Source organism: Acartia tonsa, chromosome 7, assembly GCF_053477335.1.
Source record: "Acartia tonsa isolate MP-2025a chromosome 7, ASM5347733v1, whole genome shotgun sequence".
Taxonomy (NCBI): domain Eukaryota; kingdom Metazoa; phylum Arthropoda; class Copepoda; order Calanoida; family Acartiidae; genus Acartia; species Acartia tonsa.
In genome coordinates, this window is record NC_137266.1 from 18,564,369 (window position 1) to 18,580,889 (window position 16,521).

A 16,521-nucleotide genomic window follows, 5' to 3' on the forward strand; every position below is an offset into this window, starting at 1 on the left:
GAATCGTTCTGTTGTTTTAAACGTAGCATGCAGATTAATGTAACAGATACAATTCAGAAAGTGTAGCAACTCTATAATTGTAACAAGAAAGATAATAACATTCTACAAGTGTTCATGTTCGTTTGTTCTATCATCTGATTACAGAGCTCCTTTTTTATGGATGTTGTCATCATTGTTTTTAAAAGCACAGGTTACGTTCTTGTACATATCCAACGCTTTAAGTACAAATTTAGACAATTATTATGTCTGATTTGTTGATCTTCGTCTTTATTGATGTTTGCGTCCTTGTTCTTAGTTCAACCTTGTATCTTTTTTTTTATCGGCTCAATACACAAGTGACAAACTCAATGACTGTCGTATGAGTGTCTGTCTGTGTAAAGAAGGATCTCAATAATAACCAATGAATTGATATGTTTCTCTTTTACAGGTCCAGACAAGGTTTATAACTATTTTTGTGGAGGTTACCTCTACCACTCTAATAGAATTCTCCTCTTGAAAAAATTAAACCCCACACCCCACCCCTCCGCAGTTTTTTTTCTTATGAATAAATCTTAAAGTGGAGAGTTGACTTATCCCCTAAGTACCACTATATAGTATCAATATAAATGAGTATAAAACAAAATGAAAGAATACCCATAACATGCCATTAAAATATGATATCATACATATATATAAAACTATATATTCCAGAAACCTAGAGAGAGGGTTGGAAAGATTCCTACTAACCAATTATAGACAATATATCTTTCTATACATTTATCTATATCTTTCTATTATTCTATCAATCATTTTAGTAGCGAAGCTAATCCAAACTTACAATTGATGTCCGTTTTCCGTTCGTCAGTCCACAAGTAACAAAACTATATGGTAGAAATATGATTAAGTCGGTTCTTAATAAACAACAAATTGTTACTCAAACATAGTGTAACTAGTTTCTTTAAAACAAATCATAAAACCTATTGACATGTTTTTACTTTTGATAACGAAACGCATGTAGCCTATGTGTATGCATGTTTTTTTTCAGTTTTAGGGCAAATATCGGCTGATATCAGAGATGCTTTGCAAATATTCCGCTGACCAATACGCAGCTTACTTAGGATCAATTGGGAAAATTCCTTGACGATAAGCGTCAATAAATTACTTTTGTATGTTTTGTTCTTAATATTTTCGCTATTAAAAAACAACAACTAATGGTTGCACCTCTAGTATAAAAAGGACCTGTATTCAAAGGGGTATATAATTTACAGAAAAATAACCAAAAACCATCCCAAGAATGAAACATAAATAATTTCAGTAGTTATTGAGATCTCAAGCTTAAAATATAAAAAAAACCTACTACTTTATAAGGTAAGTATGCTTGTATTAAAATCTAGTTTAATGTATAAGTTTTTTGTTACTTTATAGTTTTTATTATAGAAGTAACACTTCCAGAAAATGTCATCTTTTGGAAATAAGACAAGACAAGTTTTTACTGTGTTGCTCTCTTCAAACAAAAAAGGATCAAGTCTCTTTCAAGCTACATATGTTATTATAAATCAAAATGAAAATCAAATTATAATTGTTTGTCTGAAAAATTTTAAAAAAGCTTGTTATTATATTTTTTAGGAGCAAAAGAAAACAGTTTCTCAGTCCCTTTTTAACCATTAACGGTTGGTTTTTTTGATCTCATTTTCTGTGTGTGAAATGTGGAGGGCTATAACTGAGTGAGTTTTTTAAATATGGGTATGACACATAACTGTGAGTTAGAAATTTTCGAATATCTCCATCCTGGCGGGCACAGGATGCCAGCAAACCTAGCAGGGTCGTCAAGGTAAATTTGCTCTTTGCTCTTTGTAATGCCAGGCTACTGTTTTTGTTTGCAATATCATACTAATATCAATCAATTTCAAGTTCAATATCAAGGTATTTTTTTTTTCTCTGAAACGTTTCTGTATAAAATGTTCTTGATCCAAGTATGTAAGAAAATAATTTATATTGCAGGTACTGCTGTGTGTAAAAAGGTTGTGTAAAATTACTTCCACAAAAATACTATTTCTTTGTTCCGGCAACTGCAACCTTTATCAATTCTGCTGATATTTTATCAATCTGCATGCAAAGCCAGCCGCCCTAACTGCCAACTAAATGCCAACACACAAAAATCAGTGAACGTAAGGTAGCCTCACTGATTTTTGGACATTTTATAGTTCATCATCGCCATTTATCTCTACTTTGCAGAGCTTAGGCCACGCACAATGGTTCTCCATTTATCTTTGAATTGGGCCTCAGTAGAGGCTTCACTGAAAGATGAAAAATTCTTATCTCTCAGTTCCTCAAGGAATTCCCTCCTCCAGGTTGTTTTTAGTCTACCTGGTTTCATTTTATAGTTACAGTTAGGTAATAAAATTTCAAGATTTTTGTTAAGGAACAGTCATTTTAAATAGTCGGTTGCTATCTAATATTTGCTCCAAAAAAGTTACTCTACAAAAAGTTAATGTTGTATATTATAATTGGAGATTTGTATTCATTTATTGACTATAGTTTTTACCTCTAAGGTCTCTGAGAGTACTACCTCGCGTACGATGTAATAAAAGGTCATTTTAGCAGAAGGGATGGTACACCTATAAAGGTTCCAGATCAAATAGAAAGAAATATCAACATCTGCATTCTTGTTTTACCAGATTTTTTTATATAATCTTTTTTTTTATTTTTCCAATGTTTTTCCTCCTTATTCCTATCATATTTTTTGTTTGTTTTTCTGTTAAGGATTCAATGAACACTGAACAAATTGAGTTTTCCATTTTAGTTTTGAAAGTTTTTTTTCTACATTGCTTATTTTTTTATATAATCATATTTGTTCTATGAACTATAGTGTTAAGTAATATTTTTTGTGTCTAAGGCTTAAGAGCTCGAACATTTCTTTCAAAATTTTTTTTTGAATTTTTCAGGAAAGCGTTATTTTTATCTTTGAGTGGTTTTCTTCCTCTCCTATTATTGAACCAATAGGGTATTTCTTTAAAGTGAAGATTTTTATAAACCCTTCCCCATTTTTGTACTTTTTCTTTTTAAAAGCGAAGCTTTTCTATAATTAGGGTCTGTCCGTCCGTCCGTCGGTCCGTCCGTTCGTACGTCCGTCCGTAACGGATAGCTTTTTTCATTAATTTAGGCATGTTAGAATTGTCCTATCGATTTCAAATTTTGCATGGTGATTCCTTTAGTAGTTTGGTACGATTTAGAAAGCGTAGCAACTCTATAATCATTGTCCGTACGTCCATTTTAAACATGTTGATTTTTTTACTTTTTTTAACAACAAATTTTTATGTGAACTAATCATCTGATTGATCTGATTTTTGGTACATAGATTCCTGGGACAACAAAGTATAATGTATTAAGCGAAGCAACTCTATAATCAAGTCCTAAAAATGTAAGTATGTCCATAAACATTATCCTGAATCAAGCAGTTTTTTTCAACAAATTTACTTAATATTTTGCTTTGACCTTTATACATTTATATTATGATTATTCAGTTCTGACACTATACAAGTGTTTATGTTCGTTTGTCCTACCGTTTCAGTGCTTCGCTTTTATGGATGTTGTCATCCTTGCTAAAACTAAAATTTAGGGGAGAGTCGACCACCCAGCTTCCTTTAAGTACCCCCAGAAACCTCTTGGAGTATAGCCGCCGCTATTATTCTAATAGAGTTATGACGTTTGTAACGTACTAATGCACTTGTTCAATACGATCACTTAAACGGCAGGTTTACATATCACATTTTTTATCCTTTTAAACCATTCAAAAAGTTTGTTGATACAGCGTTTTCAACTCGATTTAAACCCTTGAGGTTAGCGACAAAGCCACAATCATATAAATGCCCTATAATGTAAGTATATAGGTTACATCCTTACCTTGAATAGGAAGATAAGATAATAAATGATTGACTACAAAATAATGAAGAAAAATTCCAGTGTAAACTATAAATAATAATTTATGGACAAAACATTTTCTTAAAACGACTTAAAATTAACATTTCCACCGAAACAGTCCTTAAAGTTTCTAAGCCATGAGAGTATATAGAAAACTTTAGGTACCAGAATAATTTACAGTCCAATGTACTATACGTCTTGAACAACTAAAAAAAAATTCATGTATCCATTGAAATTACATCCATTGTATGCATGGATGTTAAGGGATAAGACAATGAACGATAAATTGATATTCATCACATATGATAATAAACATAAGACTAATCAAAATTAAGTAAAAGGACCAATGAGGTCCGAGCATTTTTTTAGGGGGTTAAAATGATGGGTTTTAAAGGTTTTGGGGGAGCTAATGTATTTTGTGAAATTTTGAGAGGATAAATTGAGGGTTTTCGATTTTATGGGGGTTAAACACTATTATACTCCTCTCCTAGACCCAAATTTTTTGAGAAAATAGATAAAACTTTGAGAACTAGTTTAATTTACAGTCCAATGTCCCCTCCTTACCTGAGTGTATCCAACTATTAGGCTGACAAGTGATTATGAAGAATTTATAAAAGTTTGCCGGGTTTTACCATTTATTATAATTTTATTTTCACCACTTTATCAAAACTACCTTGTATATATTTATACCAGGATTGGGGGTAGTGGGAGGTCGCCCCTTCATTTTAAATCTCAGTTTTAAAAGGAGAAAGGAAAAAATCAGGAGGAGGGGAGGGGGGCATTTTTCTACAGACTGTTTCTCCTGGGAGTGTAGAGATAAACTCCTTCAAAATGTTTTAAAACCTTTCCATGTTAGAAACCTTACGCAACAATGTTTCTTAGGGTTCATGCTAATATCAAACAAATTAAAATGCCTCAGCCCAATAACAGGTACAATATTTGCATAATTAGTTTTTCAACAATTACCCGTTCTTAGATTAATATTATTGTTTGAAATTTTTAAACTCCTAGTTTGTATCAACCAATCAAAATTCAATGAAAAATACCCAAAGTTTTAGATCCAAGGTATACAAAAATATGTTTTTTAAAACTTTGGGTACCAGTATCACTTATGTTTCTGAGTTTAGGAATTATATCCATAAAGGTAGCAAAATTGATTAATATAAATGCATGATAATTATTGTTTATTGACCAAAGAATTGCTTCTACTCTGAGAAAAACCACACTAAAAAAGTAGAATTATAGATTAATGAAATATATTAAATGATATGTTTCTTTATCTAAACCATTAACTACTTCCTTGCCTAATGAAGCTTGAAATGAGATTGTGTTTAACATTGATAGATTATATACTAATATCTATAAATAAATATATCTATGAAATATGTTATAATTTATTAGATAGAGTGTTATCCGTATATAAAAGTAACATGATGTTCATCTGTCTGTTTGTGTGTCTGTGTTCATCGAAGGATCACGTTAACATCTGAACCTCTGAACCGACATTGTCCTTTGCTACAGTGAAGATTCTACAAAAAATGTTTATAACTAACTGTTTATAACTCATATCTAACTGTCTAAAGGAAATCATGATGCAAAGTGTGAAATCGATAGGATAATTCTAACATGACTAAATTAACAAAACGGACGGACTGACCATAATAATAGTTAAGCTTCGCTTTAACAAAACACATGAATGACAACATACTATAGATAGACATCCTTTTACTTTTAAATAAGAATTATTCATAATCAAACATTAAAATAGGGAAAATTAAAGCTATTGCTCTAAAGAATATTTTCAAACCTTTTTGTGTTTTCCATAATGTAAATTTGGAACATACATATAGTATAAATTGGAATACTATTTGCAATTCAAATTTACATTTTCTGCGTATGTATTTTATTTTCAGAAAGGAATAATTACATTTTAAAAGAACTGAACCGCTATTTAAGATAAAAAAAATTGATGGATTAATTTAATTTTAACAAGGTGGTTACTCATTTTAACTGCTAATTTTAGAAGCTAAAGCGTCAAATTTTATATAGTAGTCGTAGTTTAACCTAATATAAAAGTTAAAGGATCTATGTCTGTACCACATAATCTTGTAATCTGTAATTCTAACTGCAGTACTATGAAATGAAAAGGCAAACAAGTTTTTATTTAGAAGAATTATTCCTCGCTATGTATATCTGTACTCTTTTATATTTCTTTGTAACTCTAAATCTATCTACCAAAGGAAAGGTTTAAAATATTCTAAACTTCCTTATAATGTCCCTAAATTTACTTGTTGAAAGCATAGCTACTCTACAATCTTATTTTACGTGTTTATTTTATTAACTATTAGAACTTTTTATCCTTATCGTCTAGTTTGAGCTTTCTTTTTGAAACAGCATAAAGTGCCGCAAAAAATGACGTTATACATTAAAATGACCAATTATTGGCCAAGGATAAAATTTATACTGGTCTATCGTTGGTATTTTATTGTATGCTGTCATTTTTTTAACTCGTTTTATGCTATTTCCTTCTTTTTTTTATGATTTTCTAAAAATCAAATGTTTTGTTTAGTTCAAAACTACACAAATAACATAAAGAACAGAACATTTGAAGAAAAAAAAAATCAGTAATAGTTAGCAGCTATTGAAATAAATTAATTGTATTTTTTTCAAACTAGCAACCTTAACAGACATAATTAAAGCTTACCTGACATTGAGAACTCATCCTTAGTAAAAAAAGAAAATGCCCATTTTTGTTTTATTTACAATTACATTATTTTTTTTTTACATTTTCGTTTAATTTGAATAAAAGTATAATATTTGTTGAATGCCCTGCATATAGAATATAGAATCCGTAGTTAGGACAGACATGATACATTATTAATGTATTAAACAATGTGGGCATATCATCCCCCACCCCCATATTCCCCTATATGTATATAATGAGAAAGGGGAGGGAGGGGGGTTGCTTTCCTTCCTTTTTAGAATACTCAGAGATTTGTTCCCCTTTCTATGGTTTGCTTTTATTGAAAAAAAGGTAATGTATGATATTTAAAATATTATCAATTTTAAAAATTGAAACTTAAAGTAAAAAAAATTTAATGATAAACATGACATCCGTAAAATAATTCAAGAAAAATAAAAATGATTACATTAAAAATCTGGTATTTCTGTGTAAAAATAGCCTAAAACTATCATGAGACCTATATAAAAATATGATAGCCCAGATAAAACCCGGGTCAATTGTTTAGCTTTCCTGAAATTAAAAACTCAATAGGTCTAATCCTTAGTTACATATATAAATCTTTACTACTTTATATAATGGGATAAATTCAAATCTAATAGTCTACCTTGAATGAAGTTCATGGTATCTAAGGTCAAATTCAAAACATAGAATATTTTAATAATGTATTTCATTTATTAACTTAAGGCTGATTTTAAAGTTATTTATTTTTGTGAAATTACACAAAGGTTGAATGCTTGTGCATGTACTAATCTTGCTGTGAAGCAAATGTAATAAAAATCCGCGGGATTACTTAAAGAAAGCTGACTCGATTATGATAGATACAAAAGGAAGGCCTTGCCGATATGAATTGACCATATATAAGAATGTAGGCTAGTCTTATAACTATTTATAAGTTGAAGTTGCATATGGTATTTTAAGTGTTTCAAGAAAATTATATGTTTTAGTAAGCTAAAGTTTAAGTAAAATTTTAAATATGCTTTTCTCAAATTTGAAAAACAGTAATAGACTGAAATATTATAATTTTGTTTTAAAAAACTTAGTTTCAGACGAAAGAAAAATATAAAATGGAGGAGGAAGGTAAGCAATTTATTTTTTTTAGTATGTTTGTCCGATAAGATCTTGTAAACAGCTGATTTATGTTAAAATTACGAAGGGAGGGATGTGTAGGTATTGCTACCCTCGAGTATTTTTAATCAAAAAGTATCCAAAAACGTTTATATCAACATCACCTCTTGAGTCGAAGATATTTTAGTTAAAATGGCAGAGTTATACTATCAAGCATTAGCTAAGGTTTTAATTTCTAAAAGTAGATTTAAAATTATTAGAAAAGAAAAGGGTCATTTTAAGAAATATAAAAAAGAAAAAAAGTACACAAATTTACTTTTCTTTTGTATAGTATTCTCCTTTACTGGCTGTATAATAAACCACTATTGGACGTATTAAAAGGAAAGTCACACTTTAAAAAGAAATGTATTGTATAATACTTTCAGCTTTTAACTGTTTGTATTGATTTGGTCAATGCGAAAGTAAAAGAAGGCAATTCCAAAATACAAAGTAACTAACAATACAAAGAAGAATGTGAGTTGAGGGAGGGGGCTTACACCCCCCCCCCCCAAAAAAAAATAACGTTAACACCTGAACAAGAGGTAGATATTTCTTGCATATCTTAAATCAATGACTAAAATACCCACATTTAATTTATTAAATTATTTAATTAATGTATGAGTGGACGAACATACACACTTTCTCAACTTAGCTAATCATAGAGTAGCTTCAGTACTGAAGAAAGAGAGTGACCCTTTACACAGATATATTCAGTTGTATTGTGTTGATTTTATACAAGAAAAAGCTTAAACAGAAACAAATTGTACTATATTAGTTTTAACAGGGTTAAAGAGATGTGCAATGGCTCTCAAACTATTTTTTTTGTGGTTAAGCTACTTTTTAAGACACATGGTCGTTTGTGTTCTTTTGAAGTTAAAGGTTGGATAATACTAGATAGGTGTAAAGCATATATTTATTAAATGGGTTTGTACATATAAATGGTCCTTGAAATAGAAAATAAAAGAAAACTATGAGTAGACCTAGTTTTTGAAAGCGAAGCATGACATATGTATGTTTTTGGTTGATTAAGGATTTTTTTGAATGAGCTAAATATAATTCTATAAGAAAATATTTTTTCCTACATTTTCACATCCCTAAGTCCCTGAGGTTTACACAATGGAATACTGGCTGTAAACAGTAAAGAAGAGTTCTCTTGAATATTATTTAACAAGAAATAACATGTCAATATGTAGCGCAGCAATAATAATAAACAAAATAAAAACTATGGTATGAAATAAAGAACACTTTTAGTTTAAAATTCAAAACTGTTTTTACTTTAAAATGTTTAGCTGATGTCTCCTTTCTTTAAATTGAAACACTTTCTAGTGAGGGAGGGGACATTGGAATGTTTATTACCCCAGTCCCAAAAGTTTTTTACTAATGTTTTATTATTCGTTGGCTTAACAACTTTGAAGACTTTTATTGAATTATAATTGTTTGGTTGATTAAGTTAAATGTCCAAATTTATCAACCACAAATTGCAATCTACAAAAGGGATATTTATGTGATTCATCATTGGGGATATACATTAATTTATTGGCCATTGTCTTATCCCTTTAAGTCCCTGCACACTTGCATAATAATTAATATATAGTGTAGCTTCACTCACGATAAAATGGGTATTTCTCTTGTTGAATGTGCGCAAAACTGGCTCTATTCATTCACCCAATTTTTGAGTTAAACTCAAGTTTTGTCTAAATATATATTTACAAATTATGATTCATAATCAATTAAAAATCTGTATTAACAAAAAATATGAAAAATCTATTTTATTTAAGGGTAAATATGGTCATACAAAAGGTTAAAAATGATTACTAAGTTTAAAAATATTTTTAAAGCCCTAACTTTTGAAAAGCAAATTTTAAGATTGCCTCAATTTTACCAGGAATCTAAAGGGAAAAGACAATGGACACCAGATTGGTATACAATTATATCCTTCCACAAATTATGATAAACAAAATTATCCATTCTTAAGAATAAAATTATTTGTTAAAAAGTTTTGACACTACTATTTTTGAACCAATTATTCAAAGTTGAATAAAAGTACCCAAAATTTAAAATCAACAATTAAGTCTACGTTGTTAGAAAACTTTGGTTACGAGAGCAATTTTCCTTCCTGATTTTACATAAAAGAATGTGTGCCTTATATGTATGAATGTTTTATAGATCAAATAATTAAGCTTAATAGGCATTTAACAAATATTCGAAAAAAAATTTCTTTTTAAAAAAGAATTACGTACACTAGGATTATAAATTAAATATCGTTTGAAATATTTGAATATAAATCAGTACATTACACTAACCAAATTACACCTATAGCAATAAACTACATTTTTTTATTCAATAATATTTTCTTTATTATTTTATTTTATTTCATTTATAATATTGCCCTTTTTGCGCTCTTAGATGAACAAAAAAAAATTTAAAATTCGTTTCATGCCTAATTTTTAGAAGCATAAAAAAGTTAAATAAAAGTATACTTCAATATAAAAGAGTAATAAAGTTAGCAATAGAATATTATATTGAAGTGTGCCTTTTCTTCCGATCATGTATCAATTTTTGGAAATATTAGAAACTCATTAAATCACAACAGCACAAATTGGCTTTTAAAAAAAATGTTTAATCATCTGCCCACATAATATTATATATATAGATATATACTATAAGGATCTCAATAACCGCTGAACCATATGGTTCTCCTTTACAATGAAGCTTCATATGTGCCCAAAGAAGGTTTATAACTTTTTTGGTGGAGGGTAATTCCACACACCCAAGAGAAGCTTCCCCTAAAAAGAAATCACTAACCAAAAAATATTTTTTACTTTTACATTTCAAAACTTAAATTGAAAATGGAGGGTGGGGTTTAATCCCCGCTTCCAATCTTAAGTACCCCTAGATCAATGACTTCTAGTAGGCGAAGACGCTAGCTTTAAAAAAAAGTATAACGAGGCAAACATTGAGAAATTTCTTTCTATATTAAGATTGATGTTATCTTAAAATGAATATATTAAAATGAATGTGATGTTCTGATGACTTTATACTAAAGTAATTTATTTATATGTTTATACCAAGACTTACTCAAGTAAAAACATCAGCTTTATCTTAAATGATGTGGAAGTGAAAGCACATCCTACATAAAAGGATTGAAATACACATAAAATGTAAATAACAATTTGGCACCTAAAAAGGACATTGTAGATCATATGAACATGAATATATCTCATTTTCCCCAGAGCATTAGAGACTGACTCAAAAAAGGGCAAAGGGATTTTAAGAGTAGCTTTACTTTTCAAAGCTAAAAAAAATCTTATCCAGTATAGCTTCAAAACTGCTTAATGTTTGCTGGATCATAACCAGTTCTCATCCATACTGAAGAATTATATATAACATCGTATCAGAGACAATTTTCCACGAATATCAAAATAAAAATCATAAAATTGATACCAGTTTTTTGTTATCCTGAGCCTTTGGATCCTCAGCGCTAACTTAACTGGTTTCAATCTTATAATTTTTCATTTTGATGTCTGCGAAAAGCTGTCTATGATACGATGTGATAATTAACTATTCTTCAATTTTAAATTTGATATTCATAAATATTTTATTATTTTTTTTGTATAAGGGTGGGAAGGAGTGTATTTGTAATTACATAAGGCAACCTTCATAAGTTGAAGTTATTAAGATTGTATTGTTGTTTGTTCTAGATATATATAATACCAGCAGAAATGCAAATTTCAACATGAATACATACCTAGGCTTTAATGTTTAATTAAACTTTTGCTTTAAGACATGGCTTTAAAAACCATATATACATAGCTCAAACTTTTATTGTTTACTAACTGAAAAGAAATATATTTGCTTTCTAAAAAGCCTAATCTTTTAAATTAATGATTTAAGTGATTTTTAAATTTTCTTTTTTATAGAAAAAAAACTATTTGATAGAGAAATTAAAATCTAAATTTCTTATTTCACAGAAACATCAATATTAAAGTAAAAAGCTGGCATAAAAGCTCGCAATAAATAACAAATATTCTTAATTTGTTTCAAAATGTAAATGATTTATTTTTATTACAGGTGAGGCTCCAGTTGCTGCCAGTAGGCCTGCCACTGGAATGAACCCTTCCAGTCGTCCAGGTAAAAACTTACTGATGTACAAACTTTAATTGAACAAAAGCTGTGTTTTAAAAATTTACAAAAAATTTTATATTAAATTAGAAAAGTCATCCAATTATAACTCTTTAGCATATGCGCTACAGCCTAAGAGATAATTTTTTTCTAGAGGGCGATTCCTCTGGGAAGGCTGGTACTACTTTTTCTCAAAATGATTTTGAACTTTCTTATGGCCTATGAAAAGTTTCACTGTAAAGGAGAACCATATCTGTTAAACGGTTAGAAATATCCTTCAATAAAGACAGACAAGGATCCTGTTACTTTTATATAATGATTATTGTTTTGCAGGTACTCAAGCCAGCAGGACAGGAGTGACATCCAGCAGACCTGGCACAGGACTGGCAAAGAGTAGACCAGCAACTGGGCTTGGAAAGAGTAGACCTTCCACTGGATTAGGTAGCAGGCCAGCTACAGGTAACTAAATCCTAGTAACAAGAATAAGATATCATAAAATCATTCTTTCAGCAATTTCAGAGTTCTGTATTAGGAAAAAGGACCTTAGATATAGAAATATATTTAAAAATATGGAACTAAAAAATTTGCATTCTTTAACAGTGAACTAAGAAAAATATTTGAAAAAAAATCTGGTTTTCAAAATCAAAAAAGAATACTGTGCTTGTACATTAAACTTTCTAAATATTTTTTTTGATTAGGTTTAAAATCTCGTCCTGTGACTGGTGGAAGTAAAGTTGGTAGCAGGCCTGCATCTGTTAAGAGTGCTAAGGTAAAACAATTTTTAATACTTATGCTTGAAATTTTTCATTGAACCTTTTAATATTGTGTTTTTGTGAGAATTTTCTTTTTGTATTTTTATAGAAATGAAGTAGCTTCAATTTTTCACTAGGGTTAGTAGTAGTTGAGACATTAATTTTGGTTTCATGCCAATTTCAATTGTAGTGTATTCCAAATTAATAAGGATTTTTGTCTAAAGCTAAAAATGCCAGAAAATACTGGCCTGAATCAGTTGTAATTTTTTTAAAGCTTTATGAATGTTATGGTGAGGCTATTTTCCTGGTCTCTTCCTCCCTCTCCTAAGCGTCAGAGGCTAATAAACTAGTATTAAATTTCATATATTACACCACCAATGAAATATTAAGGTATGGAAAGAGAATGAGACTGGTAGTAGTCCTAGGAGTGAAGACCTAAATTCTGATGATGAGGAGCTTCTTATCAACAGAGATGAAGTCGAGAAAGGTTGCTGGCATAGGTATGGCTTCCTTTTCTAATATAGATAAATTGGGGGAAAAAGGTCAATATGATGGTAGAATAATCAGAAGAGTTGAAATTAAAGTATGCAATATATGGAGATCTATACTCAAAGATTTGGAACTTCTTATACGCAAAGATTTTTGGGCAAAGGTATGATGAGGTATTACTGTAAAAGAAAATGTTCAATAGTGTTATTAGGTCAGTCCAATATTGTGTAATCTAGGTGCTGGTATTGTGTAATTACCTCATATAATCAGCTAATATTATATATTAGCAGCTCAGTTGAACTGGCCTTTATTAGTTTACTTTTGATAAAATTGATAGTGGGAATCACGAACGAAGATAAGTGTCCCTAATGGTATTTTCTTATGTCAGGCTTAAGTAAGCTTTTAGTTAAGTATCCCTATGAGGTTTCTAAGTTATTGTTAAGTTTTCCTAAATGTAATAATGTTAAGTAAGACTTAGGGAAGCTTTAAGGTACCTTATGAAGTTTACTAGGGGTTCCTATTTTGTTCTTAGTTACATTAAGTTATGTCAAGAAAAAGCAGGTTTGATACACGAGTACCTTTTTGGTTATGTCTTAAAACAGCCAATTGTTTTTTTAACTAAATTTTTTTAAAAATATTCCTATCTTTTTTACGTTTTTGAGCACGGTCCCTTGTAAATTCGGCCACATACATCCTATCTGTGTTATACATAATAGCAAGTAACCATTTAAGGCCTCTTTAAAGATATTTTTTGATTTTTCTAATTATAAAGAATGGTTACTTAAAAATATTTTTTTATAGGGTGATATTTTTAATAGAAAATATGGTAAAGTAAACCCCCACAATATATAAAAAACAAAAATCATATTCAAATATTAAAATGGGGCAGATGTCCTAAACATTTGCAAATTATTTTTTTTGTTAAAATGAATGAACAACGAAATAGATGTAATCATTTCATTCTACATTTAAAGAGTTATAATTCAAAATTTATTACAATGAGTACACTTTTAGTTATTTATAATGTTTCTTTTTTTCTATTTATGTAGACGAAAAAAACTTTACTCTAATTAAGACTTATCTTTCATATTTTTTTTTTTTATTTCTTAATTATTTAATTAGGGTTACATAAACTTACTTAGGTATACTTAACATATAAAAGGTATCTTATCTAGTTAAGTCAGGTAGAAAGCAAGTACAAATTCTCATTCAATCCAGGGAGGGAGGGGTCATTGGGCTTTCTAAAATATTGCATTAGTCTTCAAATTTGTATTATAACGTTTTCTTATTCAATAGCTTAATAACTTTTGGGACTTTTTTTGAAATTTAATTGGTAAATTCATTAATCTTAATATCCATCCGTTTCAACCACTAATTGTACAGGAAATGGATGTCCAAGCTTTTTTTTATATGGAGGGGGGATCAAAATTATCCCTTTAGATCCCTGATTTCATCTACATTTAACTGGTTGATGTATTCATTTGTGTTCCTTCATATGCGCTAAAATCCTTATACTAAAGTAACAGGATGTTTGTTTGTCTGTGTGTCTGTCTGTGTGTCTGTACCGATCGGTTTCTCCTTAACAGGGTAGATTCTCATGGTTTCTGCGAAGGTTTATAACTATTTTGGGGGAGGGTACAACCACCCTCCCAAGAGAAATGACAAAAAATCGAAATTTTTAAAAATATATGGGAGACTTCAACGTAACATAAAGAGAATTATCTTAAAATAAAGAAGTAATGTAGAGAAATAAAAACATCTAAAGTGCCACTAGAGGCCTCCAGGGGGCGTAGCCACTAGTTTATAAATAAAGTAAAAGTGAAGGTAAATACAATGGTCATAAAAAAAAGAAGAGATATAATCAAGGGAGTTTAAAATATCTTGCTAGCTTCTGGAATGAAAAGGTTTCTTTTCATGGAAGCTTCTTATATGCCATTAGTTATATTTAAAAAAAAGGAAACTTATTCTTGCCTTAAAAAACTTTAAAGATACTAAAAACTGTTTTCATGTGCAGTTCTTAGTCCAGTCCTACACACACAGACAGACATACAACCTATCTTTTGGCTACCACTCTAAAGATTTATGTGAATCGCTCCAAAATATTTTGTACAGGATGATTTTTAAAAGCAAGGCTTTTCTATAATTAGGGTCGGTCCGTCCAAGGTAGATAGCTTTTATTCGTTAATTTAGGCATGTTAGAATTGTCCTATTGATTTCAAAATTTGCATGATGATTCCTGTAGTAGTTAGGTACGATTTAGAAAGCATAGCAACTCTATAATGATCACCAGAATGTCCATACGTCCATTTTAAACATGTTGATTTTTCTACTTTTTAACAACAAATTTTTATGTGATCTAATTATCCCTTTGATCTGCTTTTTGGTATATTGATTCCTGGGACAACAAAGAACAATATTATAAGCGAAGCAACTCTATAATCAAGTCCTTAAAATGTAAGTATGTTCATAAACATTATTCTGTATCAAGCAGTTTTTCAACAAATTTACTTACAATTTTGCTTCGACTCTTATACATTTATATTCTGATTATTCAGTTCTGACACTATACAAGTGTTAATATTCGTGATTTTTTGAATTATTTCGTTATTGGTATAAGCTGGTAATAAATATCCCATTGTCCCCTCTTTCTCTATTAAAATAAAACATGTGATGTTTTATTAGCAATTTTCTTAGCACAGTAAAAAATGTTTTCAGTGTTCTCTTTTCCCTAAATCAACACTTCATAATAGATAGGCGAAGCATTGCCGTAAAAAATGTAATAAAAAATAAGTCATTTATAGCTGTCATTCAAGTTTTGAAGAAATAAAGAAACACTAATAAAGAAATTATCAAGTAAGAATTATTAAAAGGTATAATCTAGATACATACTCCAAATTCAGCCAATAGGACTACAAGGGAGGATCAATCTACCATATATTGGTTAGAAAGTAAACAGAATTTGGTTAGAATTTTAAAAATCAGACCAAAAATACCAAAGATATGGGGGAAAATGTGAAAAATTTTAAAACCTGCTAAAAAGTAGTCCAACTGAATTGGTAATAAAAAACAATTTTTTTCTCAAGCTTTTTAAGGAAGATAAACACCCACCCCCCCCCCCCTTCCCCACATATTTTGACGTCCTTACTTTTGTACAAAAATCTGCACGATTTCTAACCAATAATATGGCCGAATTATTGCTACATTGTTTTCCTATTGGCTGCTTTAGAAAATGTGTATCTAAATGTCCTATATCTTTTCAATTAGGGCAGGTTCCTAAAATCTAAAATTTAAAAAATAACAATACTAATAAGATTGGGAATATAAATGTGATTACATAAAAAATTTAATTGAGAGAATGCAACTTTGTACACCTCTTTTTAAAAGCGAAGCTTTTCTATAATAAGGGTAAGT

The 16,521-nt window shown here is 29.6% G+C and overlaps 1 protein-coding gene across 1 annotated transcript in view; it reads left to right on the forward strand.

Annotated features, from left to right (window-relative positions):
- The first annotated feature begins 7,687 nt into the window (after positions 1–7,687).
- Positions 7,688–16,521, forward strand: part of LOC145324989 (polycystin-2-like protein 1) — a 28,904-nt gene continuing 20,070 nt past the window's right edge. The window contains exons 1-5 of the mRNA XM_080167765.1: positions 7,688–7,720; positions 11,819–11,878; positions 12,203–12,328; positions 12,568–12,638; positions 13,012–13,121. Coding sequence (XP_080023891.1) covers positions 7,708–7,720; positions 11,819–11,878; positions 12,203–12,328; positions 12,568–12,638; positions 13,012–13,121 — 380 coding nt within the window. The 5' untranslated portion in view covers positions 7,688–7,707. The remainder of the gene's footprint in view (positions 7,721–11,818; positions 11,879–12,202; positions 12,329–12,567; positions 12,639–13,011; positions 13,122–16,521) is intronic.